At 47.6% G+C, this 24874-nt stretch overlaps 1 protein-coding gene and 1 long non-coding RNA gene across 2 annotated transcripts in view; one reads left to right on the top strand and one right to left on the bottom strand.

The window, feature by feature from the left end:
• CABLES1 (Cdk5 and Abl enzyme substrate 1) overlaps positions 1 to 12410 on the bottom strand; it is a 76093-nt gene extending 63683 nt beyond the window's left edge. Inside the window, exon 1 of the mRNA XM_075023120.1 lies at positions 11770 to 12410. Within this exon, the coding sequence (XP_074879221.1) occupies positions 11770 to 12305 (536 nt within the window). The 5' untranslated portion in view covers positions 12306 to 12410. The remainder of the gene's footprint in view (positions 1 to 11769) is intronic.
• Positions 12411 to 13302: 892 nt separating this feature from the next.
• LOC142028996 (uncharacterized) lies at positions 13303 to 21045 on the top strand. The gene is made up of 3 exons (XR_012649774.1): positions 13303 to 14473; positions 15683 to 15892; positions 16720 to 21045. It is a non-coding gene; the product is annotated as an uncharacterized LOC142028996 (long non-coding RNA).
• The last annotated feature ends 3829 nt before the right edge of the window (positions 21046 to 24874 follow it).

Raw genomic sequence — 24874 nt, 5'->3', positions numbered from 1 at the left:
GTCCGCAGAGTGGACATCTGGTCCTCACCACCAAGCTCCTGGCTCTGCCGACCCGCTCCTGCTGGGCCACGCTGCTTGTTGACACAGACACGGCCCTTCTGGACGGAGAAGGCCCAATTCTCTCACAAAGGCTCCACGTTTAAATAATGCATAGTACCGGTGGTTCTTGTTTAGCTTTGCTTCAGCGCACTGGATGTTTAAACAGCTCATGCAAAACAAGAAAGAGTGCAGCCCAGCGGGACTGGCCATCACCCCACAGCACAGCACGGGCACATCATGTGAGGAGCTGACCAAGCCTTTGAGATGGCTTTTTATTCCAATTTTGCTCTCGTTCTGAGCTTGTGGAAACAACAGCTTGAAGAATGATCAGACAATTACAATCACATTGTGTTAGAAAAGCACAACCTGCACCTCAATTTTCTGCTTCTCATGGCCCATGTCCCTCCACAGGCTAAGATGCAAAGGATTAGTAGTGCTGTGGCCTCCAAAGTCACATTTCAAGTTTTATAAAGAACACTTTTGACAATTTCTATTAATGTGTCAGCACAAAGCAAGCTCTATGACCCACTGATCAAACCAGAGGTGTGCTGTAAGCTTCAATAAAAGCAGAACCACAATGACAGTCCACAACAACGTCAACTGCTCCCCCAAAAAATGCCAGTGAGGACAAATATACAAATGGGAGCAGGTCTGGACAGTGTGGTAAGCAAAATTTGTGAAAACCCGTAAAGGAAAAGCACATGCTGTCTTTGCAGAGTAGGATTTTCAAAGGAGCTCAGAGAGTTCCTCAAAATTCATGGTTCAGAGGCTCTTTCAAAAACCCCAGCTTGAATTGCTCGACTGCTCTGCTCTCTTTAGCTGGAGTAACACAAGACTGACATCTAATTGAGAACAAACACTGGAGAAGTGAAGTCAAGTCTTTATTACCATAACCCCACATCTTGGGAAAATGGATGTGAGGGTCAAGAGCCTCTCAAAAGCTGTGTTTCTTCTAACATATGTAAACGACACACACAAAAAGAACCCAGACAAGACCATGCTGAAATATTCCTGGGGATCATACAAAACAGAGAACTGCAACAACTGCAAGACAAACTGCCAGTTACATGGAAGACCATGCCACCCTCAACTGTTGATATCACATTCACTTATCCAGTAAGATATTCAAGATATGCAATTGCTTGACAGGTTGAAAATATTACCTCTGCACCTAAAATAGAAGAGGCAGGCCTAATCCTGTTCTCATTTGTACCTGAGCAACCCTGCAATTATTTCAGAGCCCATTCATTTTCAGATGCCTCGACCTTTGCAAACACACAGTGGCTCACGAGGGCTCTTTCACTTGAGCCTCTTTGCTCCCACCCCATTCTCCCCAAGGGAGTGAATTCCAGTTACAACCCACACCCTTGTGCGGTGCCCTACTGCACAAAACGGTTCGTGGGATTGGGGCTGAGCTCCTAAGGGACATGGAGGAGTAACGACATTTTGTACAGCACTGAGCATAGCATCGGTGCCACGCCATAAAAAAATCCTTGCTCCTGCTGCAAGGCTACATCCTTCCAGGAGAAGGAAGCTTGTGAGCTCACAAACTCACTGCAAGAAAATACACGTTTCTGTTCACATCATCCATTCAACCTTCATACAGAGCATGAGGATAGCAACAGATAATACTGCCTTGGAAGTGCCTATTTAAGGGTGCTGACAAATTCCTACAATTTGTGTTTTTTACTTTTAAATGCATTTGCTCAAAATCTGCTCCCTGTTACACCCTAGCACTATCTTTGACTTGAATAGCCTTACATCAATAAGGAAACTAATGAACAAACAAGAAACCAATATTTATAATAATCTCTTTAAAACAAACAGAAGCAAAAAACCTTGGACAATGAAGTCTGTTCCTTAAAACAAATGTGTGCAGACACTTGCTATTTGTGAGGCTGTTCGTGAGTTCTGCAGTACCTCAGTACCTGGAATGCCTTCTGAAATAGAAAAGCTTTTTATCTTGAGGGAAGTCATGCACACAGAAAAATATGGATTTTACAAATAAATCTCAAAGGTCACAATGAGGTATTTGACAGTGGCACTTTGTGTTCTGTTGTAAATAATTCTGCCTTTTTAAGCAATGACCTCTTAGCTGCCACTTCTTCTGGATTAGGTTATGCTAAAAGATGGCATTCTACAAAACAGTAAACACCATCAACTAAAAATCAAATGCAGTTTTGCTTTCATTAAGAAAACAGCCTCATAAAATTAAGGTGGTTCTGAAGATACACAATGGGTTGAAGACGGGAAGTTAAGTGAACTCCATTTTAGAAAACATAATTACACCTTTATGTTTTAAAGACCATGCTTCCGAGACTATTAATAGCAGACAGCGAGTTTTCCACGCCTTTTTCACATAACCTGCTCCAGCACCTGCACGACTCACCTACCCAAGCGATTAAACCATACTTTGCACTGTAGCATCTGAAAGCTGTTTTTCCTCTCTTCCTATTACCCAAAACCTACCTCTGTGTTCTACAGTGGGAAGCAGTATCATTCACTTAAGTAAATTCAGAGCACTACAAAGTTTGCTTGTAACTACCAAGGCTGCTCAACACTGCCCACGTCCCAGGTATCAAGATGGAGTCTTCACTTTCATGTAGCTCTCTGTCACCTAACAAGGACTTCACTCCCTGCCATGCAAGTCCACCGCACCCCACAGACACGTGGGCAATCCTTCTGTCATCCTGCATTTGCCTGGGTGTAGCTGATTGCAACCTCAACCGAAAAAGGAGGAAATTAATCTCCTTTTCTGTTGGATCTGTAGGTACTAATATAAGTGCAGAAGCAACAAGAGAATAAAAATTTTGTCCGTAAAGGGGTATGACAGACAAAACACAAGGAATAAAGTTGGTGAGTTAAAAAAAAAAAAAAAAAAAAGTAAGATGTTTTCAAGACACATTTCAGACCATAGCTGACATCCAGCTTCTGCTTTATATGACATCCTTCAGACAGGCTGAGCACAGTGGGGCGGGAAGTGCAGGTTCCTAGAACATGTCAGTGTGAACAAGGAATATGGAGAGCTTCTTGAAGTGTAGGTATGGACTGTATCTGTGTACACACAAATGTATATATGTGACCCAAGCATGCCTGAAGGCAAAGGGCTTTATGTGACATTCATCTCCGGGTTCCCCTTTCTCCATCCCTACATGTGCTGGGGGAATTGGATGAAACCAGACATCCCTCCAGGTGACACAACGGTCCTCCCCAAGTGCTGAAGGCATCCTAGGTCCTTGGGGTGATGAGGGTCTGCTCTCCGCTGCTCTCCCCCCTCCATGCACCCAGGGAACTAAAATTCAGCAGATCTCCCTCTGAAGTAGGCAGGCGAAGCTGTGCTGCTTGCACCCTTCAAAGGGCACACCACCACGCTGGGGTTACAATCCACTTCTCTGCTAGCAGCTGCAGAGGGGAACAGGCTGGTCCAGTGCTGTGAGTTACCTCTGTTAAAAGCAATGGTAATAACATCTGACCCTTTCGTCGTGATGAAATTAAAATCCATGCCATCATGCCAGTATGTACACCTCCTGTAGGACAGGGCGACAGCTCAGCTTAGGGTCTTCTCACCTCCTCCTCTTCCCTTCCTGTGTGATTAGATTAACCTCTGTGTGATCCAACCTCGTTGGAGGGCTGGGACCTCTCCCTGCACTTCCACCCCATGGCAGACCCACCAGAAACAACGATGGTGGCAACGCTGGAGCCTCCCGCATCTTTCCCCATCCACTTTCCTTACTGGGAGTTGCTGAACCTGTACCTGCAGTGGCTCCTTCTCCACCCTGAAGCAATGCCCCACAGAGGGGACAGAACAGAGAGACTGTTCCCATGCAGAAGGCACAAGCTCAACTCCAAGGACAGCAACAGTGCCTAGTGGTTGGTACCTGCTGAGGCTGCACTGGCACCACCACTGCATCCCGGTATCACTTCTCTGTCCCTTGTGTCTACACAAAAAATAGGTGCAGATATGTCCTGAACAGTCATGGGCGAGGCCACGTGGAGCAGACAGCACATGGATGGCTGAAAAAACCAGCTACCTGCAAGCAGGCTGCCAACCGAGTGGCACTGCTGACTTCTTCGTGCTTAACATCCTACACAAAGCCCAGAGAAAGGGAAAAGCAAACTGAAGAGCTTCATCCCTGTTTGTTCCATGCACCTCAATTCCAGCTGCATGATGTGGTGCAGAAAGAAGTCAGCATAATGTCACCTTACAGATTTTTCCTGTTACACAAAATCAGGGGATTTTTTTTTCTTTGCAGGAAAATTTATGCTTCTTTTGAATGTCTTTACCCACAAACTGATGTGCCTATGTCTGATTTGCCTTGACAGCATGTAGATTTGAAAACCTAATCATATTTACCTTTGTAATATGGTTATCTGTAAGAGCACCAAAATGCAATCCATTGTCTGAAAAATTATTATAAATAAAGTTATCTAGCTTTCTGTTTTTTATCCCACCAATACTATACAGTAAAATCCCTGCTATTGCAAAGATTTACTTACTATCATAACTATATACACTGGTGCTTGATTTAACTGAGTAATTTCATACATATGTAAATGTATAGTTCAGGCTTTGCAGGATCCTGGGTCAGAAAGGACATACTTTCCTCTGCCATACAAGACAAGCAGGGGAAAACACATTTCCGTTGTGGTGAGTGAATCTTTTTTTCCCCCAACCTCAATTTCACAAAATTGCTAACCTAATCTATAACAACATGGAGGAAAACACAACTGCTTGCTAAGAACATGTGCTTGTCCTTTATATTCATACATAGGGTGAAAGGCTTTTTAAAAAAAAATACTTCTAGAAAGGAAGGTAGCCTTTGCTTTGCTTTTCATTCACTTCTAAATTTTCCACAATAGAAAACCTTCCTTAGGCAAAACCTCTGATATGCAGCTGCTAAGAGCAGTGTTGACTTTGAAATACATCATGAGAACAGAAAATACATTTAGCATTCATGGCAGGAAAGCAGTTGCTACGAATGTAACACGGTAGCCCCTGTAAAGGAACCTCCTAGTTCCTTAAATATGTACTCCTCTAAATCTGCGTATTACAGCCTGAAAAGCAAACCCTGAGAGTCCTAGAAGTCTCTCACTGGCACCATCATGTTTTCTCCAGCCACCGGTGAAATTTTCTTCTCCTAACTGATTTGCCTAGCTCTTTACCCTACCCTTGCAGCAAATAAAACTTCTGCTAAGCCCTTCTTATGAAATCAAATACCATTCCTTAAATTTCTCAGCATGTTATTTGCAAACTGCAGGCCGGCAGAGACATACTCTCCATATGCCAAATTATGTCATTTCCATTTTCTAGGAATAATACTTCTTACAGCAAACTGGCAAGGGGTTTTTTAGTTGGGTTATGAAAAGAGCCAGCTCTGTGTCTCGCTGCATCTGCTGCATTGCTAAGCCTGGTATTCGATGGCAGTTCCACAGCCATCAGCAGCAATTCTGGGTATAGATGAGAGTGTTTGTCAGAAAGGACTGGTTACATCCTTGGAGGTATTAGCGTACATCCAAAGGTGAATTTCGTGGATATTTGCATGGCTCAAATAGAATCTGATTTCCCATATTTATCATGGGATAAGTTGGTGTCTACTGAAGTTTCAATGTACAGAATTCCCAACATGTAAAACCAAACTTCTGCATTTTCATGTTAAATTATGAAGATGAGCCTTTATGTTCGTGTGTGGAGATCTTGACTGAGAGACTGTGAACAGCTGAAATTGGGGGGGGTAGTAAAAAAAAATAATTAAAAAAATCAGGATTTGGTTCTGCTTCTTGTCTTTACCTCCTATCACACTCGCCACTCTACAGAGCATCTGGACAGCCCACCTGAGATTTACCCCTTTAAAACAAGGAAGCCACAGAATCACTAGAGGGTTGGCTTTTTTTCCTTTCAGAGAGCACACCCGGGAATCTCACATTTGTGTTTTAGCTGTTTTGAACTGTTCCAAGCTAAGCTATATCCTCCACCAGAAGAGTTCTCAAAGTCATAATAATTACAGATTAAAGCATACTTCCTATCCAAAAGCTGTCAGCATACTATGATCTGTCATTATCCTATCTATCTAGCATCAAACTATGCTTTTGTGATGGTCTGGAGGCCTGGTGACTCACATGGTTACTACCGATCTTCATCATGTCAAGACGCTTGCAGCTGTATTGTGCAGCAGAAAGCTGTGTAGCAGGCTCCTAAGGAAAAGGGCCGGTCTGGCTGCCTGCATAGGAGCTCTGCTGGTAAAGAAAAGGGTGAAAAGAAAAATCACGTAATGGAAATGCACAGACCACATAAGCAAACCTGCTGAAACGTCTCACTCCTCTGCTCTCTTGATAGCTAATGAGGGGTCACCACTTACCAGCTAGGCACCTGAGCAGTATAACCCCGGGAATTCCTGAGGCAGGGTTGGACCTAGAAAGCTTTGAATTGGTGGCCAGTTGAGGCAGCCAACACAAAAACAATTTTTTGCATGTTATCAGCCATCTCACTCTGAAACCAGCTGAGTCCTGAGGCTTCGGCAGAGTCAGCTCCCTCTCACCCTCTGTCCCTCTGTGAAGATGTCTAATGAATTCCATAGTAGTCGTGAACACTACGTTCTGTCCCAGCTCCTCTTCAGAATTGACAGCAAAGGGTTTTTTTCATTATCTGATGAATATCACCTTTTTTATCTGCCAGAGATGCTTGCTCAGTAGTATAATAAAAGCTTAAAATAAGCCAGAACAAACGTCTGTGGGATTTTTTCTTGAAACTTTGTGTATTAAGGGAACAAGAGTGATGCATCTATGCTGTCCATCTGTCTCTGCATTGTCGTATTGCAGTGACTTCTGAAGCATTGGTCAACTTCAAGTAACACCTGGAAGATGACTACATTTCCACAAGTTTCAAGGAAGCAATGGAGAGAAGCTCAAACCTGTGCCCCAAACAAGGGAAAAGGCTGGCAGAGACCAACGGTGATGGATGCTGGTCAGCGTGGGTGTGGGGCTGGCCGAGCTTGGCACACGCACAGCTCAGAAAGCCCACCGGCAGTCAGTGACCACTCCTGCACACCTCAAACTGACGGTGAGGACCCAGCCTCTCAGCATGCTCGTGCTAAGGGACACCGGTGCGCTCAGTGTCCCTCACAAGACTCCTGAAGGAGCTTGCAAGCTGCGTGCATGGGAACTGCAAGCGCTTGCTTGGGGGACAACCGACTTACACAGGGCCTGTAGCACTGAAAATGGGCTGTGAGGGACCTGCCCCAAAAGATGTAGCAGGATGCTGGCGCAACCTGTGAAACATCCCTTGCTACCTGTGTCTTAACCCCGCTGAATGTCCCCCTCTTCAGGGTGGCATAAAAAGGCCATTTAGCCTCCTGAAGTGACAGCTGAAGTCAATAAGCATCCCTTCTTTAGAGACAGCAACCATCAGTGGTATACAAGGTTACACACCTATGAAAAGACTTCGTTCAGCATGTGCACTTCCCATTCACTTCTCAGACCATTAAATTGCTGTTTTCACGCTATTCTTGTACACATCATTCTGAAACTCGGGCTGCCTGAAGGGCTTTAGGTTCAGTGAAGAGCAGAGTCTCCATCACACACAAAAGGTCCAATGTGCTTCCAGCAGCTCACAAGCCAAGTCCTGATGCTGGGATGACCCCGCAGGGTGGACGGTGCCCCCAGCTCTTTGTTTTGCTCCTCTTTCAGGACTCTGCCTGCGAGATACTTATTTCTGAGAGACTCTCGACTCCAGTGTCTTCAGTTTGGAGGCATCTTGGGTGGTGAGCTGAGCCTGCGCTGCCCACCCACCCCAGGCTGCGGAGGACTGGGTTCTGGCATCTCAGCCCTCTGCCATGAAACTAAACAGTGGGATTCAGCTCCTCAACAACATCCCAGAGGCTTCCTCCAGCACTAACAACCCATCGCGCTTCATGAGCCGTACCAAAGCCAGGCAAGTCAACCATTCCAGTATCCCCCTTCACTGCACCTCTCCAGAAGATGAATACTGAGGCCATATGCAGCTCTGTATTTTCTAATGGGTAGAAACAAACTGAGCTTTACTAATAATAAATTAATTTTAGAATTACTCAGGAAACGAGATTTGTCTTGTAGTTCAATGAATTCTGAAGATAAATCTATTTGGACCACGACAACTTAGATGTCCTTTTGAGCGGACCTCCCCCTCAGCGATTACTCAGCAGACAGTCCTCTCTGCTTCCTTCCCGGCACCAGCTGCTCCCAGAAGGAATTCTCCTGCCCATCTGCCTTCAAGCCTGACACAGCGACACAGACAAATGCAACTGTAAGTGATGTTTAAACTCCAAATCCAATCACTGATTTGCTTCCTTAGCAAAAAAAAAACAAACCCCAACACAAAAAAGCATGTGCTTGATTCTAACCACCTGGCTCACTGGAAAAGGCCTTATGTAGAAAACGAAACCTCAGGTATGGAAACAGCAATATTTTTCCCAAAGAAAACTATGGCAACAAGAACTCTAGGCATACATAAAAACAAGTATCTGGGACCATCACCTAACCTCCAGGATCTGAAATGATCTTAAAGCGTTGTTGCTGAAATCTTGTTCCACAGAGCTAATTTAAGATTAAGCTATTAAAATGAATTACAGTTTGATGTGAAGGAAAACCTGGCAGAACCTGGCCCTCATTTCCAGTAGCCTTGTGTCCTCAGCCACCCATTCACCACAAAACTGAGACAAATTCCTTCTGCACTAGACAGGAGCCTTTGGCATCAACAAGTTGACTTCTGAACAAGCGGGTTTTTTTCTATTTACATATAATTACATACTAGCCTCCGAACAGCTAGAAGCTCCATGTTCTTTTTTTGTATCGCTTGTTTCTTGTGAATACACATAAAGCACAAACCCAAACCACATTAATGATAACCTTGTTAAATATAAACTAGTATGCAATTATACAAACTGCTAACACAAACAAAAAAAGCCAGGAAACTGATTATATGTTCACAATGGTTTCTGAATACTAAATAAAAACAACAATATAAGGCAGCCTGTCTTTCCTGATACTGTAATAGAAAATGGTTTCATGTTACAACATAACTCACATGTCTCAGCACAGAGGACTAGTCTGTCAAACGATGCATCAAACTCAATTTCAAGCCCGCTGCAAGGAGAGCGGAAGGGTGGGAGGAGAGACAGCAGATGTACACATGAACTACAAAAAAAATCTCCGATTTCCCTCTCTGCTTCTCTGTATCTTCCCTCAGGTGAGCTAATGCTTGTCTCTGGGCAGTTGCTGTGATTCCCACCCCATTGTGCCGAGAAGGGCAGGCCATGTGCTGGCCATTTGGCTCCTTCTTCTCCATCAAGAGAGCAGCAGAAGGTCTGCTCGAACCCTCTGTCCCTGGGCTTGCGCCAGCCTTGGGCAACGCCTGCAATTTATCTTCTGTGCAGCTAAGAGTGAACCCAGCAATCAGAGCCCCTACCACATCTTTTCATTGAGATAATTAGGAGCAAACACTCAATACAACCTCCGTGGCCTGCAGCTGTCCGTTCCTGATGTTTAAAAATATGTACCTTTTCCAGAACAGAATCAAATCTATCTAAGGCAGGCCAAAGTCTGCCCCAGGCTGCACGTGTGCAGTGCCATAGCAGTCAGCAAAGTCGGGGGCATAACCCAGAGCTCTCCTGCACCAGCACCAACAGCGAGCAAGCCGCTACAATAGCAGGCCTCACACAGTTGGTGGAGTTATGCAAGGTCTCCGCCACAGTTGAATTTAGCTCTCAAGAAAACAAAAGGGCATGGGAAAACCAGCACTTTCCTTCTACCTTACACCACAAGAAAATACACAGCACAAAGGAGGGCCATTATAGGACCAGAGGAGCACCCTGACAAGGTTTCTTTTAGGTGATTTCCCTTGCCATGGACTGGGGCTATCCATTCCACCTGTTTGCAGGCTAGGAGCACAGCAGAGCTTGCATGATGCTGGATTTCTAGGTTTTGAACAGAAACAGTAATTACCTTTCCCTCTTAAACTCCACAGTGTTCTCATGTAACAACAAAAAACCCCATCAGTTGTGGAAGGAAAATTTCAAAGAGTGGTAAACAGGGGCAGAGGAAAACAATGACAGGAAGAGAAAGGGCTGAGGGAAGGAGTGAAACAGGTGAGACTGGAGCATCCTTCCCAGAACTGAGCGCAGGATCAATGCGTGCAAGCAAGGAAAAACAATGAGGATCCTTGGGAATCCAGAAAGTTAACGTAGGAATCCTGCATGAATAATAAACTCACTAACTGGAAGGCCAAGGAGAATCCAGTGTCTTGACCACTAAGAGGGTACTGCTAAGTGCATTATCACCAACAAGTAAAAAGTTCAAGAGCAGAAAAGCAATTCCCAAATCATGGTCTGGGGGTCACTCGTCCCTCACAAAGCCAAGGGCAGCAGCGTGCAGAACCGTATCACAGACTAAAATGCACAAGTGTGTGTGTCACATTGCTGTTCTGGTGATCCACGGCGCAATTAGAGGGTTGACACTGCAGGAGATGTTTTGAGAGTCACATGATGGGGAGAAGATGGGTCGTAACCCACCAGAAGGCATTTTACTTGGGAAGGTGGGGCTCCCTAGCACGGCACCTGAAAAGGGGCTCAAAAAAGCCACCAATACAAACCAGATGGAAGAAAAAAAAAACAACCAACAGAGAGGCACACAGCTAAGAGAACTTTCTCCTGGAATACCTCCAGTTTCCCCAAGCTAGTTGGTTTTGTAAAGGGATTTTTCTACAGCGATCTATGCTCAATTACCCTTATAAACCCTTGCAATAACATGTGACTCAAAGTCTACCTATTTGTCCAAGGGAGAAACAAGAAGGGAGCGTGGCGAATGGGGAATGTGGGAGTGGCGACCGATGTGGGCCTGGGGAGAGCAGTCATTTCCTCCGGCTTCTTCCCCGGCTCTCCCCCCCCCCCGCCCCCCGCGAGCCTTTGATAGCCGATATGTTGTTGAAGAAGTGAAGGAAGATGATGTTGTACCCCTGGAGGAATAAATCCATATGCATTTGCACACGTTTACATGATTGCAGCTTCTTTGCCGAAAGTCTCAGCTTTCCAAGCAGGTGAGGTTATTCTTTTGAGACGAGCTTACTAAAAGGCAAAAGAGTACCCGGCGGCAAGGCACAACCCAGAGGAACGCGAAGCGCTCGTAGACGACGAGCTTATTTAGGGAGGGAGCGAGACGCCGCTTACACCATGCGCGCACAGCGTATTCCGTGGGCATCGATGGGAAGACTTCCTTGCCCTTTGTGGGCTACAGACCTGGCTGCGGTGCGCTTGGCTCAGCGCTGGTTCCCAGCCCGCTGCCCGGAAGACCGGCAGCACGGCGGGCCGAACCCGCCGCCAGCCACGAGGAGGGGGTGACAGCTGCCGCGGAGCGGTGCTCGGCGGCAGCAGGAGGACGGCGGCTGTGCAGCCCTACGCCTGCACTGCTTAGCCGGAGCGAAACTTTCGGCCACTGGCGCCCGGGCGGGAGGGACTGCTGCCGCCCGGGAGCCTGGGGCGCCTTTGCAGACGCAGACCTGCCCCTGCACGCTCCCCCGGCCCCGCCGCGGCCGCCGAGCGCCCGCCCGGCCCCGCGCAGGGAGGCTCCGCGCCACCGGCGCTCCCGGCCGGCGGCTAACGGGCCTCCCCGCGCCCGCCCTTCCCGAGGGGCGAGCCCACCGCCCTTCCCGAGGGGCGAGCCCACCGCCCGCGCATCATCCCTCGTCTCCGCGGCGCGGCTTACCGGGACCGCTGCAGCTCGAAGGCGGCGGCGGGGCCGGGCTGCCCCAGCTCTCCGCCGCTGCCGGCGGGGCCCTGGGGGCTGGTGCGGCCGAAGGGCGCCGGCAGCACCCCCGCCGTGAAGGAGTTGAGGCGGCCGCGGCTGCCCGCCGCCGCGGCGCCCAGGAAGGCGGCGGCCGGCACCTGCACCGCGGCGAAGGCGTCCTCCTCCTCCTCTTCTTCCTCCTCCTCCTGGGCCCGGGGGGGCTCGGCGGGCGCCGCCGGGGGGCTGCCCAGCCGCGGCGGCGGCGGCGGCGGCGGCGGGGCCTGGCGGGGCCTGGCGGCGGAGCCGTCGTTGCCCGGCGGCGGGGGCCGCCCGTCGAGGGAGATGCTGGTGAGGAAGGAGAGGGCGGCCTGCCTGCGGCGGGGGTCGCTGCGCGCCGGCGGCGGCTGCGGCGGCCCCGGCGCCGGCGGCGGCCCCTTCCTGGGGCAGGGCTCCGGCGGCGGCAGGGGCCCGGCGGCGGGACTACCGGGGCTGGCGGCGGTGGCGGCCGCCGCCATTGTCGGCCAGCTCCCCCTCCCCTCCCCTCCCCGCTGGCCGGGCGCTGCCTCTCGCGGTCTCCCCCTTAGGCGGGCGGGCGGCGGGGCATGGGAGCCGTCGGCCCGCCGGGGTGCATGGGGGTGGCGCGGGGGTGCCCTCCGCCCGGCCGCGCCGCGCCGCGCTGCCCCGGGCCCCCGCCGCCCGCCCGCTCCGTATTTATAGGTGCAGCCGCGCCGCCGAGCGCCCTGTGCAATAACACGGCAATCACGTGTGGGAAACGGGGAGCTGGAGGAAAACAAAAGCCCAGCCAGCAGCCCGGAGGAGGAGGAGGGAGAAGGGTGGGTCTCGGCGAGCTCCCTCCTTTCAACCTCTCTTTTTTTTCCCTTTCACCCCCTTCCCCCCTCCTCCTCCTCCTCCTCCTCCTCCTCCTCCTCCTTTTCCCTTCCTGGATGCGTGGGGGCGGGCGGGAGCCGGGGAAGGTGGAGTCTGCGCCCGTCGTACACAGCACATGCCCCTCGGAGGCTGGCACCGGCAGCACCGGGCCCGGGGGCTGCGGCTCGGCCCGGCCCGGCCCGGCCCCCCGCGGCTGCTGGAGCGGCACCGGGCTGCAGCCGTGCCGCGGCAAAGTGGCCCGGGTGCTGCCCCGCCGGTTTTACCGGGAGGGGGCCAGTGGCCCGGGGCAGGCGCTGGCGCCCCGGCGGGGGGGCAGCCCCCGGGGATGCGCTTGGCTGCCCGCGGCGCGTCCCCCGGTGCGGCAAGGCTGGGCTGCCCCAGCTGCCCTGTGAGGCGTGCGTGTGTGTGTAAGTAACGTGTCGCGAGTTCCCTTCCCTCTCCCCTGCACCAGAGAAAGTGCGGTTATTTAGTTTGCCCTCTGGTATGTAGCCCAAGCCCGAAATCCGTCTATTCCCTGTCTTTTCCGAATGGATGGCTGTGGTGCAGCTGGCTGCGGGTCTGCACGCTCCTTCCTTCTGCAGCTGCGGCTTGGGAGGGCGAGCAGCCAGTCCCACCTTAGCATAAACCTCCTTCCTTTCTTCATTACTTTATTTTGATCAACTCAACCGTGCTACAAGTGTTCTTGTCCTGTGATGATAATTTCATCAACGGCTTATGTAAGGGTTGGGTAACACATACATACAAACAGCAGAACATATGGTTGTTGCAAGATAGCAATGTGCGCCTACTTCATAAAGCATTACAATGACTTGTATTATATTCCAGTTATAGTTGGTAGATGATTTACAGGCCATCCCAAACTGTCACAAATATTGTAATGTCCCCTACAATTTTATCAAAAGCTTGCTAATTTGATCTAAAAAAAAATTAGATTGATCAGAGGGGAACCTAATCCTATTGTTAGAGGGAGCTATGGACCCAGTTTTGCATTCCTCTCAAAATTGACCTTTTGAGCATTCAATGACTTTAGAATCAAGCTCTGTGACTTGGATTGATTTCTGAAAGTTTGGCCTTTACTGACACTGGGTGCCACAAAACCTGAACTTTAAGGGGCCAAGTCCCTGGGGTGTGCTCCCTATGCGGTAAGGATGCTGTTATGGGCAGCATCCTGATCAAGAAGCACTGAGCAAGGGAATGAGAAGTGATGGAGGAAAGGGATGTTTCCCAGATCCCACCTTCTTAGAAAGGTAAGTGGTATTTTGAGATGGGCATTCTCAATTCAGACTGCTCCCTTGAGGTTTACACTGAAGCTGTCTTTCCTAACAGAGAGCACTGGTGTGCCTGTCCCTCTGGCATGTCAGGGCTCAATCATTTGGATGGGAAGTGGGTCGGCCTGAGTGCTAGGCTTGCCTCCCCGAAGAAGAGCCCAGCTGGCATCTCCCACCTGCTAGGAGGATGCTCTGTACCCCTGTGGTTGCAAAGTGTCCTTCAAACTTCTGTTGCGGAGAGGAAGACCAAGGAATTGGAGACCTGTCACCTTCCTTTGATGGGGCAGGCAATGCCCATTTCTGACTGGAGGGCCTGTCCGTGCAGTGGGAACCAGCGGGATGTCTGGTGTTGGGGCACCGATGCACTCTGCTCCCGTGGAGGAGCTCCGTGCTCCTTTTGAGACAGTACTGCTTTTAAAAGAATTCAGGACTTTTTGGAGGAGGAGTCCTGGGCCACAGAGAGGTGTCACAGCCTGATAGCACATTCACTGGATGCTGACTTCTGGTCCAAGGACTACTACTAGATGGTAGGTAGGTCATGAAACTCGGGCCTCCTACATTATAGCCGAGTAAGGTATACGCTGGGATTTTTTTTTTCCTCTTGCATTTCTAAGGGAAAGCAGCCACAGTGAGTGTTTCTCTCCAGAGCTCAAAAGCTTACTATGGCAACTGAGTCCTGGAGTGTATTTTCCAAATCCAGCCACTCACAAGGTATAGTTCTGGGAAAGAGAACCACCACCAAAACACCAGGTGGGGTTCCAGAGGTAGGTCTAACTTGGGACAGTTTTTATGAGTGCGGAAGTGTGCACTCCTTTCACAAAATTACTCGTGTGATAGGACAAATCACACTCTCTGTTGTAAGCATTATTTTAAATGGAGCCATGACCTCTGCTCCTCTAGAGCTGTCCCAGAGGAAAATGTTACCCGCCCCATGTCCACATGTGCATCCAGATGCTTTTTGGCACATGATTTTTACAATACTGTCTCTGGGACCAGGAATGCTTATGTGAATGGTTGAGCTTATTGAACCTCCTTGCATCAAAATTGGAGGGGTCAGGATAAACTGTAGGCCTTTGCTAGCCAGGCTCATTCAGCTGAGCTCACCTTATCACCTGGTGCAACCTTTGCAAAGTGCATGTCTGTGCTCACCAGCCTAACTACTTCAGTAGACTGATGTCCATGGTCTAACTTGCACAAGCTGCCTCTGGGGGTACTGTGTGCGCACAGACTGCCTTTTCCAAAAATCACGTTGAAGGTGGGTTAAAACATCCCTTCCAAGGTGCATAAGAATAAACCTGTTTGAGAAAGCCACATACAAGAAGAAAAGCATGACTTTTTCAGTCTGAAGTGAAGCTATTTTTGATAACGAGTGGGGTACCACAGTACAAGGATAATTGGCGTGTTAGAAATACCAGGTTCTCTAGACCTATTTATACATTTAGTAGCAAATTTAAATGAATGTGCACAACCTAAGGTGAATGTTTTTTTCCAGCTACTTATGTCCTTTTGATCTGTGCTTAGCAGAGCTATAGATGGTTACATGTGCTATAGTAGTCCTGTCTGCTGGAAGATATGTGGAAATGTTAAACAAATTGACTTTGCCGTTTGAAACTTTTTTCTTTGATGGAGAACCAGTGGTTGACTAGAGGAAATAGCAAAGTTGAAAGGAAAACCAAAAAGGCATATTCTGGAAGCTTGCTTCTGTGACTGTTTTTTCAATCATTTCTCTCTCCCAGATCTCTTCCAACCAACCAGCTCTACCTAAGTGCAAGCAAATGGGTATTTTTCAGAGGTCACAGGCTTATGTAAGCGGTTGGATGACAAGTGGTAATAGGAGTGGTAGAGCATGATGGCTTTTTCACCCAGTGCACCAAGAGCTCGAAGAGAGACTCATCAGTTGTGGGTGTTTGGAGATGACATGGAATTTGGGGGACCCATTAACTCAGGTAAGTGGAGAGGCTGGCTTTAAAGGCATTGAAGAAGGTGGAGGGAGTTTGAACAAAAATAAAAGCTCAGCAGTTTTCCAGTCTGAGAAATGAGATTTGAGAAACGGTGCCTCTGCGTACCTGCCTTCCAAGTTAAGCCAAGTGTGGAAGCCTCATGTTGTCTTGGGTTTACTTTAACGAGTGTGAGGGCAGTCCTGCTGCAATGCAAGCATGTGGCCAGCAGGACATGAAGAGCCAGTCTGAAAGGCCACAGACCTTGAGCTAAAGCTGGCCTCCTGAGCAGCTTGCCAAGTCAAGCTTAAAAATATTTTTGCGAGTGAATCGAAAACTTCACCTGGAATTTGAGTTAGAGGCAAGATTTGTATTATACCGAGAGTTAACTCTGCAGGAATAACCGGTCCTGAGTCACCAGCGTGAGTCACCAGGCCAGTTCTTGAGTGGCCTCAGCATAGTTCTTGCCTGGTTTAGTGACAAAAACAAGTTTCTTATTGTCACTGATACTTGTTAGAGCTGCAGAACCGAGGCAGCTAGTGGAAGAAAAAGTAAATGCAATTGTCTCGTTTAATTTTGACAGGCATGTTTTCTGACTGTTAGGATCAGTCAGGTAATGCTGTTATGCAAAGCTCAGCAAAGACATAGTCTGGAGGTAATGCTTCTGTGCTCCTGTAGTTGAGAACGGAGATCATTATTACCAGTGGTGATGGATATGACTATCAGATCCCAACAGTTAGGCAGATTTGCCGTAGCCTGTGAGCACCCTTGCTGTGCGAGACTGGAGAAACAAGAAATGTGCAGTCTTTATAAATGCTTTTTTCTTTCCTTCCCAGAGTCCCTTTTCAGAAGAGAATTGTGCTTCAAAAGAGGAAAGCAGTTGTAGTATTCAAGAAGGACTTGGAATATGAATTTAATAATCCTTCTGCTTGGAAAGAGTGTCTGGCAGAAAAAAAGTAGAGGGAGTTTGAACACATTTCACTGAGAGCCATAGTTAAGACTGGAAATTGGATAAAGACAGTACAAATTCTTTACAAAAGACTAATACTGCATCTGGATAGCAAGGCCTGTTTTGGTGCCAGGCCCTAACCTTCAGTCTGTTGTAAATTTAGCCTGATTCTCAGAAATACTAAGTACTTGTGCTTCCCATTGGTCGTTTTTCAGGAGCCTGAGTGTTTTACTTGTTGAGGGCCACCTTTGCTAATTGAAATGTAAAAGCTTGACACTAACATGAGTGTCACCTTTTTTGAAGAGCAGCATTCCTTGGATAGGTGTAGGTCCACACTTGCCTCTCTATGAAGAACCTAATGTTGTTTGTTTGCATCATTCCAGGGTAGGTGCCAACATTGCCACGTTAACGCAAACCCAAATTCGTATATGGCAGTGGAAAAGTGGTAGAGATTTGTGACCACCTAAAATCATGGTTGGAGCAGTGTGTGTGACCACAGGACAGGATGTGCAGAAGCAGATGCCCTCAGCAAAGATGAAACAGTGTCTCTGCGGATCAGTTGAAGTGCGGATGGTCAGAGCATGCAACCTGCCAATTGTTTTGGATGTCGGAGTTGTGGCATGTGTGGTGTTTGTGTGTGCATTGAAAGGTTCCTGAGATCTTCAGTAAGCTAGTGGTGTGCATATGGGTGGTAGAGCTGATTTGATAGTCGTTTCTCTCTCAGAGAAATTAGGGCAGTCTAGTTAAGTCAAAACTGGAATCTGTATCTTTACTCCAACTTACAGTACCTTTAGGTGAGGCTGGTGGCAACAGCCATTTATTAAGAATACTTAATATTTTCCATTGCGAGACCCATGCTAGATCCAATTCAGGCCAAACATTTCTTGGAAAACTTTGGTCAAAATGGTTATGCCAGCTCCAAGGGCAAGACCAAGAAAAATACATCGCTTTGCCGACATTAGAAATTCTTGTGACCTTTCCTTTGGCATACCCCAGCATCCCAGCACCAAGACAAGAATTCAGGAGGTGGGCTTCTGTCTCTGACGTGGGGCTGGGGAAGGAGGAGGGGGTGCCCTTCCCATCAAAATCCACCCACCTCTGTCCAATTTTAAGCCTTTGAATCATAGCTTGCATATGCTAGCTAGGGACTTAGTCCTGCCTAGCAGCTAGAACTGCCAGTGAGGGTATATCTTCATGGAGCAGACTTCAGCATTCCGCATTTGCTGAATGGGCTGAGCACCTGCAGTCCCCTGACCTACAGGAGTGGTGGGAGGGATGTTCCCAGCTGCTCTGGGGCACGGTGGGGGCAGCTGCCGGACCACCGGTGCAGGGCAGGCAAGTAGAGTGGAGGAGGGAGCAGCCCGCTTGGATGTGGAGAGGGAAGGAGCTGCAGGAGGAAAAGATACTGACCTTGGGTCTGACACATACACACGGGGGGAGCTGAGGGCTTACACATCCAACATGAAGTCCCCCTCACTATTTTTTTGCATGCTTGGATTTTTCAAGTTCCTCATTCAACTTAAGGTGGCTTTGAGTTTTTTTGTTGTTGCTGCTGTTGTTTGTTCACTCTGTATGCTGTCAGACCCCTTAAAGACCCACACTAAACTGGGAGCTCTTTTTTAGTGGGTGCTGCTAAAATGCTCTCCCATGCCTCAGTGAGCTTGTAGGATAACTAGACAAAACAAGGAAGGTGGCCGGGTCGGAACTGCAACTGGAATGTGGCCGTTGCTGGCTCCTACTGGAGTGATTAAATGGGAACAGGGCCACATAACTCCTCCCTCCCTTGAAAAACAAAAACTGTGGGCACTTGTACAGAAAACAACCCCTGTCTCTGTTTGTCCTTGTCTTGCTGCAGTTTTCTTCTGTGAAATCAGAATTTTTTTTTTTTGCAGTATCATAAGTTAACATAGGCGTGAGGTTCAAAATGGAGTAGTCTTTATTGAAACGAGGAATGGGCAAATGTCCTGTCTGCCTGGAAATCTCCTTAAGCAGAGGTGTAAATAAAAAGCCATTTGTAAGTGCAGTAGAACAGAACGACTGTTTGCTAAAAAGAGCTTTTTTAAGGTTTTCATTAAGTGACAGCTGTGATTTATCCTGTTTTTTACCATTTTGAGACAATTTGGAATCAGGTACAGAATCACTGGACATTAAGATTTCAGAGGGAAGCCTGCAAGAACATCCATCTTCATCACAGCCTCCATTAATTTTTAATCGCCTGGGGATAATTTTAAAACAGGCTGCAGGTTTCTGAAACATTCATGTGAGCAAGTCCTTAAATTTGCTGGCTGCTGAGGGTAGGAAAGTCCTCCAGTTCACAGGACAGTCAGACCAAGGGGCAGGGTGAGAGTGAAAACGCTGTTGACACCTTCTCAGACATGGTCTTCAATGAGTAAAAACATTAAATAACTAGCGTTTGAAGTTCCTGGAGGGACATGCTGGTGGAGTGTTTCACTTCAGACACTCTCTTACGAGTTCAGCTTGACTGGAAATGTTTAATATCCAAGAAAAAGAAAAAAAGTTCAAAGGAGATTTTTTTTTTCTGCTCTTGAAAATATTAAATTCAGGGAGTGTGATTCCAAGCGGAATGAAGGAGGCAAATGGAAAACTTTTTGGCGGCAGGAGCTGGGGTTTTGCGTTCAGCTCAATGGCTTTTTTCGGTCTGCGTGCAACATGATATCCTGTGAGCGCCAGGCTTGGTTCACTCTGAAATTTCAGGGAGTTTCAGAACCCTTTTAACTTTGGGAGATCCTCAGCGGGTAGTGCTCATCACAGGCTGGTGTGGAAAGCAGAAGAGAAATAAAACCTGCACCTGCACCCTTGAGTCCTGCCACCTTGGGCCACCTGCACCAGGGTCCAGGAGGTCTGCAGCTACTTCTCCTTGCCCCCAGGATGGGGCACGGGTCCTGCCTGGATCCTCCAAGCAATACTCCCAGCTAAATATCTGCCACCAGCAAATTTCCGGCTTAATAAAATCCAGCCAGGTCAGCTCTGCCTCTGTCCCAGGGCAGCCCGAAAAACTGACACAAGCGACTGAGCTGCTGAGAAAGAAGGTGAAATGGCGGCAACCTTGGTGGTGGGGGGTCATGGGACCAGCCTTGGCTGCGGGCTGGGTGGGAGGAGGATGGCAGTCAGCTCCTCTCCCTCAAAACCTGTGAGCTGCCAAAGGCTGCGCACCTCGATGCTGGTGTGTGCCCGACCAGGGGGGGTCTCATCACGGGCTGGGTCAGGTCGCAGGCTTCCCACCACAGCCCTTTGGAGGTCTTTCATGGCTCCCTGCCGCCCTGGGCCGCCGACATGGTGCTCACGTGGGGCTGTTGCCTGCGCTTCCAAAATCCTTCTGCTTGCCTTCGTGTTGGGAGGAGAGGCAGTCCAGCCCCCGCCTCGAGGAACAGCAAGTTCACCTGCGGAGGAATGGCCACGGGTGCCCCAGCTCTGCGCTGGGGTCTACCAGGGCAGCTGCCGGCCCATGGGGCGGGGGGTGGCTTGCTGCCACTGGGGGGGGGAAACCAGCAGCTCAGCCCCAGCCCAAATAACCATAACTTGCCACGTGCACGTTTTACATAATCACATTGAAATTAAAGCTGCTAAAAATTGGTCTAAACGGGATACATTTCTCCTCTGAATGTTTTGGCAGGAAAGTTTTCTAAGCAGCAAATGGAAATGACATAAACGGAAAGGCGATCCCCTGGCAAGAGAGATCCAAAGCCTTCTGCTGTCTCTGCTCAAATTGAATAGCACCTCAGTGTAATAATCTTCATATTGGAGATCAATGAGGCCGTTTAAATAAATGAAGCATTCAGGTGTAGAAGAAAGTAAGGGAAGAGAGACGGCATTCATATCAAAAGACTAAAATTCAAGCCTCCTTGACCCCCAAGGAGTGGATAAATCCATTAAGCTGTGAAGAAATGAAAGCTGGAAAGAGTCTGTCAGATCCATTCTAAAATTTATTACAAAATAAAACTTTGTTAGGGGCCAGAAAGCAAAGTGAAAGAAATAGCAATGTAGCAGGAGGGTACAGCTCTCCTAGCATGGCATTTGGTACATATGTGGTGCATCTGCAGGTCTCTCTGTTGGGAAGTTTGACACACCAGTAATTCCTTCTTCCAAAGTAAAAATGGATGGTTTACTTCTAATTTACTGCAGTGTCTTTGGAGGTGGCTGGTTTTTGTGCCAGCCCCTCAAGAAAAAAAAAAAAAAATTAGTTCAAATGTACACCAACAGGAATTAACAAGATTTTGGCTGTCTCTATAATGTATGAATGTGTTTGTGTGTGTGTATATATATATATATATGTGCATTTCATTTTGCCCTGCAGGGATGTAATTCCAACTAGATATAATAGGATATAATACACACACTTAAACTAGAGCAGTAGAAGGAATACGTAGCAGAATTATTCTGCTGGCTGTTTTTGGAAATGTTTTAGCCGTCTCCATGATGCCAGTGTGACTGTGTTCCTATGGGAACTAGCTGCCTCAAAGCAAGAGGCTTCTATAGCGAGAGTAGGAGAATACTGGCTAAAAACTTGGGGTTTAGCACAAAACTAAATATTCTGTAAATATCAAGTATTCTGCAATATTCTGATTAAATTCACTCATTTTCAAAACTAATTGAAAGAGTTCTTTTCCACTCTGCCAGTGAGGCAAGATGCAATCAGCCACATTCAAACCATCATTAGGACTAACTAGTGGATCCTCAGTAGTAAAAGCTTGTTAGCTTGTTCACACCTTCCTTGCAACCATAGTGTTACTTCCCAGAGCTGCACCCTAATGATGATACCCCTTTTGAAAAGCACCACACTGCAGGAGTAATCCCATAGACTTTTATGAGACTACTGCTGGATTAAAGTACTATTCTTTGTGAGGGAGCATATTAGAATCTGGCTTTAAATTAACATTTGCCTTAAATGCATCTCTCCTCTAAAAAACAAGGTCTTGTGTTGTATATTGTAAGAGTTTTATGTTGCCTTAATGTTGACTTGCAGCAGGAGCAACGCTTCATAGAAGAAAACCCTGGAACTTCAAAGCTCTCTTGAATATGCCTTGAAAAGAAGGGATTCTGGGGAAGAAAAGCATCGATCTGACCAGTTGGTCAGAGACCAGAGCGATTGCTGCAGATAGCTGAATACTTCTGTGATTCAATATTCTGAGTGTTCATTCCCTGAACTGAAGCTGATCAAATGTATCTGTGCTTTATTTTTAACTCCAAGCTGTTAAAATTGCCAGCAAAGTAGCTGTTATGCCCATAAGTGATACGAAGGAGACAGAATTTAACCTGCAGTTCTTTGCCAGCAGGTAATGAATGAATGGACTGGAAGTTACGGGGAGGCTGGGACTTGAATTTCAAGGCAAGATTGTAATCTGGGGAAAACAGGCAGTTAAATGGAGTCAGATGTGGTGTACATCAAGGGTACAGATGTAAATGAAACCTCAAGTGTGGTCCCATCACATCCCATCTGGTACTATGAGTCCAGAAATACAGGTTCTCTAGTGGAAAGAAATGAAACCAGGGTTTCAGAGTTGTATCTTCCAGTCCTGGTCTTATCACTTCTGTAACCACAGCTGAAATGTCTTCTCTAGCTCTATTCTCAGCACTGGTTCATCTATATCTTGTCTCTGCTGGTATAGTCCTACCTTCTGTCACTGATGCTCTAACATCAGTACAACTGCCCTTGCACTTCGCTTGGTGCAGAGGGTGGCCAGTGTGAGAAATCCACGTGCTAAAGGCATAGGGACCATTTGTGTGTGCCATTTCTCCTGTCATCCTTAGGGCAGATGATGGTGAGATGGCTCTAAGAAGAAATCCTAAAAGTGCCTAAGACACCTTTCGATTTAAGGCACCAGCAAAAACCTCCAAGAAAAGGTCTTGATGGTGATATGGTAGGATTGACACTTGGCGTTGAGAAACTTGAAGCACATTTCAGGAGAGATCTGTCTGCACTGATTTATGCGGTACTGGTGTTAGGGACAACCTCAGCAGCTCCTAAGTGGCCACGAGGTCCCACCTCCATGTACAGTTTCACCTGAGTGATTGTTTATTTTTGGGGGTAGAAAACATGTTTGTGAGAAAAAGAAGTGAAGAAAAACAGGCTGTAAACAAAGGTTTAAAAATTGCAGAACTTCAATTAGTGTTGAAATTCCTCTTTCTAATTTCAAGAAATTCCCCAGTTTAAATTTCGTGCTGCTCTAAACAGCAATGACATGTTGTCACCTCCCCCTATTTTTGTTCTTAAGAAGGTACAGGAATTTTAAACTGACACCTAATCAGCATTTTAGTGGACTGAATGTAATATCTGATAATATATTATGAAGCATACTGTGCCCTTGGAAACAATCATTGGCAGTTTCTGTCTTTAGGAAAACCCTTACAGCTCACAGGAGAACCACACAGTGAAAACATGGGTGTGTTAATCCTTTGTAGGCTCGATAAGATATGAATTTGTTTGAATAGCCATCTGCTGGTCTTGAGCCTTTAGTATTTGCTTGCCAACCAGAACAAGATAGATGAGGGATATGTTGCTTTTATTCCTCTGTACGAAGCATACTTGGACTACAGAGAAAAGCAGGAGGATGATGGCCCATAAAGATAAGAAGATGACAAATGCAGGTAGGGTCATTTGTCCCAGAACTTCAAATGCTCAAATTCAGTATGCAGTTGTTTCCAACGTGAGTATTTTTAAAGGGCATCGAGCCAAGTAATTTTAGGCCAAATGTGTGGCTATTTAAGGAAATACATTACAGAGCATTAAGAGTGACTCCCATGAAACATCATTTTAATTGCACCTGAATCTGTGCAGTTTTGCCCCGATTCAGAGCCAGAGGACAGCACACAGTGAGGCAGGACACTATAATGCTCAGTGCCAAGCAGACTGAGGGCCAAAGTTCTGAGAGGGGCACATCACGCTCAGGGAGGATCTTTCTTTTCCCTCTGGCCCTTGAATAGTCGCTTGCAAGTTTACAAAATACAATGCAATAGCCTTGTGTGGGTGAAACCTAGAAAGAGCAACTCTGCACATGAAATGTGCCAGCCCTGTTCCCCATGTGCAGGATAAACCCTGTTTCGTGCCAGGGTGCCCCACTTTGAATAGGGAATTTCCTATCCCCAAATGACAGGGGCATGGGTCAGCATTGCCCTGAGGGGAAGTGTTTTTAGAGAGGAGGAAGTGCGCAGGTGGAAGAGAAATGGTTTGCAAGAGAAGCAGGACTGAGTTTTCCTGTGAATGTGCCAGGATGGTGCTATGCCAAATGACCTCAGCATGGGGTTTGCTGGTTTTCCACCCGCCATGTGGACAACGAGCCTTTCCCCTGGACATGGATGTGGTCCCTGACCTGGGCAGTGCTCCCTTCTCATCCCTCTGCCCTCCTGCAGCATCTCCTCTGGAAGCAGGGCAGCCCTGAGTGCGCAGCCGATGATTTCAGCAGGCTGTTTGAAGTCCATCAAAGTGATCTTTAACACAGTGTGACCAACTTAGAGGCTTTTTTTCTTTTGCATTAGTGGCACAAGGAAGAAAGCACATCGGATGCAGGACATGGCAACGCTTTGTCTTGTGCTGGAGCACGGGTACTTCAGCAGGACAGACTGCCAGAGGAACCTAATCTCTGCCTTTACTCTTCCTGACCAGGGCTAATGGAGCTGTTTTTCCAGTGAATTTCCAGCTAGACTATTAAAATAAACTTCTCCCTGAAAGCTTCTGCCTTGAAGCAGCCACCCTGCCTCTGTATTTGCCTTTGTTCTATAACTCTCCCTGCTGTTGAATGGGGCTCTCCTCTCCCGGGCTATCCGCTGAGCAGCTGAAATTAACCCCTATGCAATCCTAGAGAGCACCAATACCTCACTGTAGTCACACAAAACCACTATTGTAAGGACTTAGAGGCACCCTGCCCCTGTGATAGTTATCTGAATGCCACTCATCAGCTGTATCACAACCTGAAGTGAACTGGATGTTGTGCTGTGACTTGTGCATACTTTGTCATTAAGTCACTAGGCAAGAGGGTTGGGTTTCGTCTGTTTTTATTTTGTTTTGTTTGTGTTTTAATCATCAT

The sequence above is a fragment of the Buteo buteo genome, chromosome 3 (assembly GCF_964188355.1).
Source record: "Buteo buteo chromosome 3, bButBut1.hap1.1, whole genome shotgun sequence".
NCBI classification, from domain to species: Eukaryota; Metazoa; Chordata; class Aves; order Accipitriformes; family Accipitridae; genus Buteo; species Buteo buteo.
Note: the sequence above shows the minus strand (reverse complement) of the source record. Positions and strands in the feature narration are given on the sequence as shown.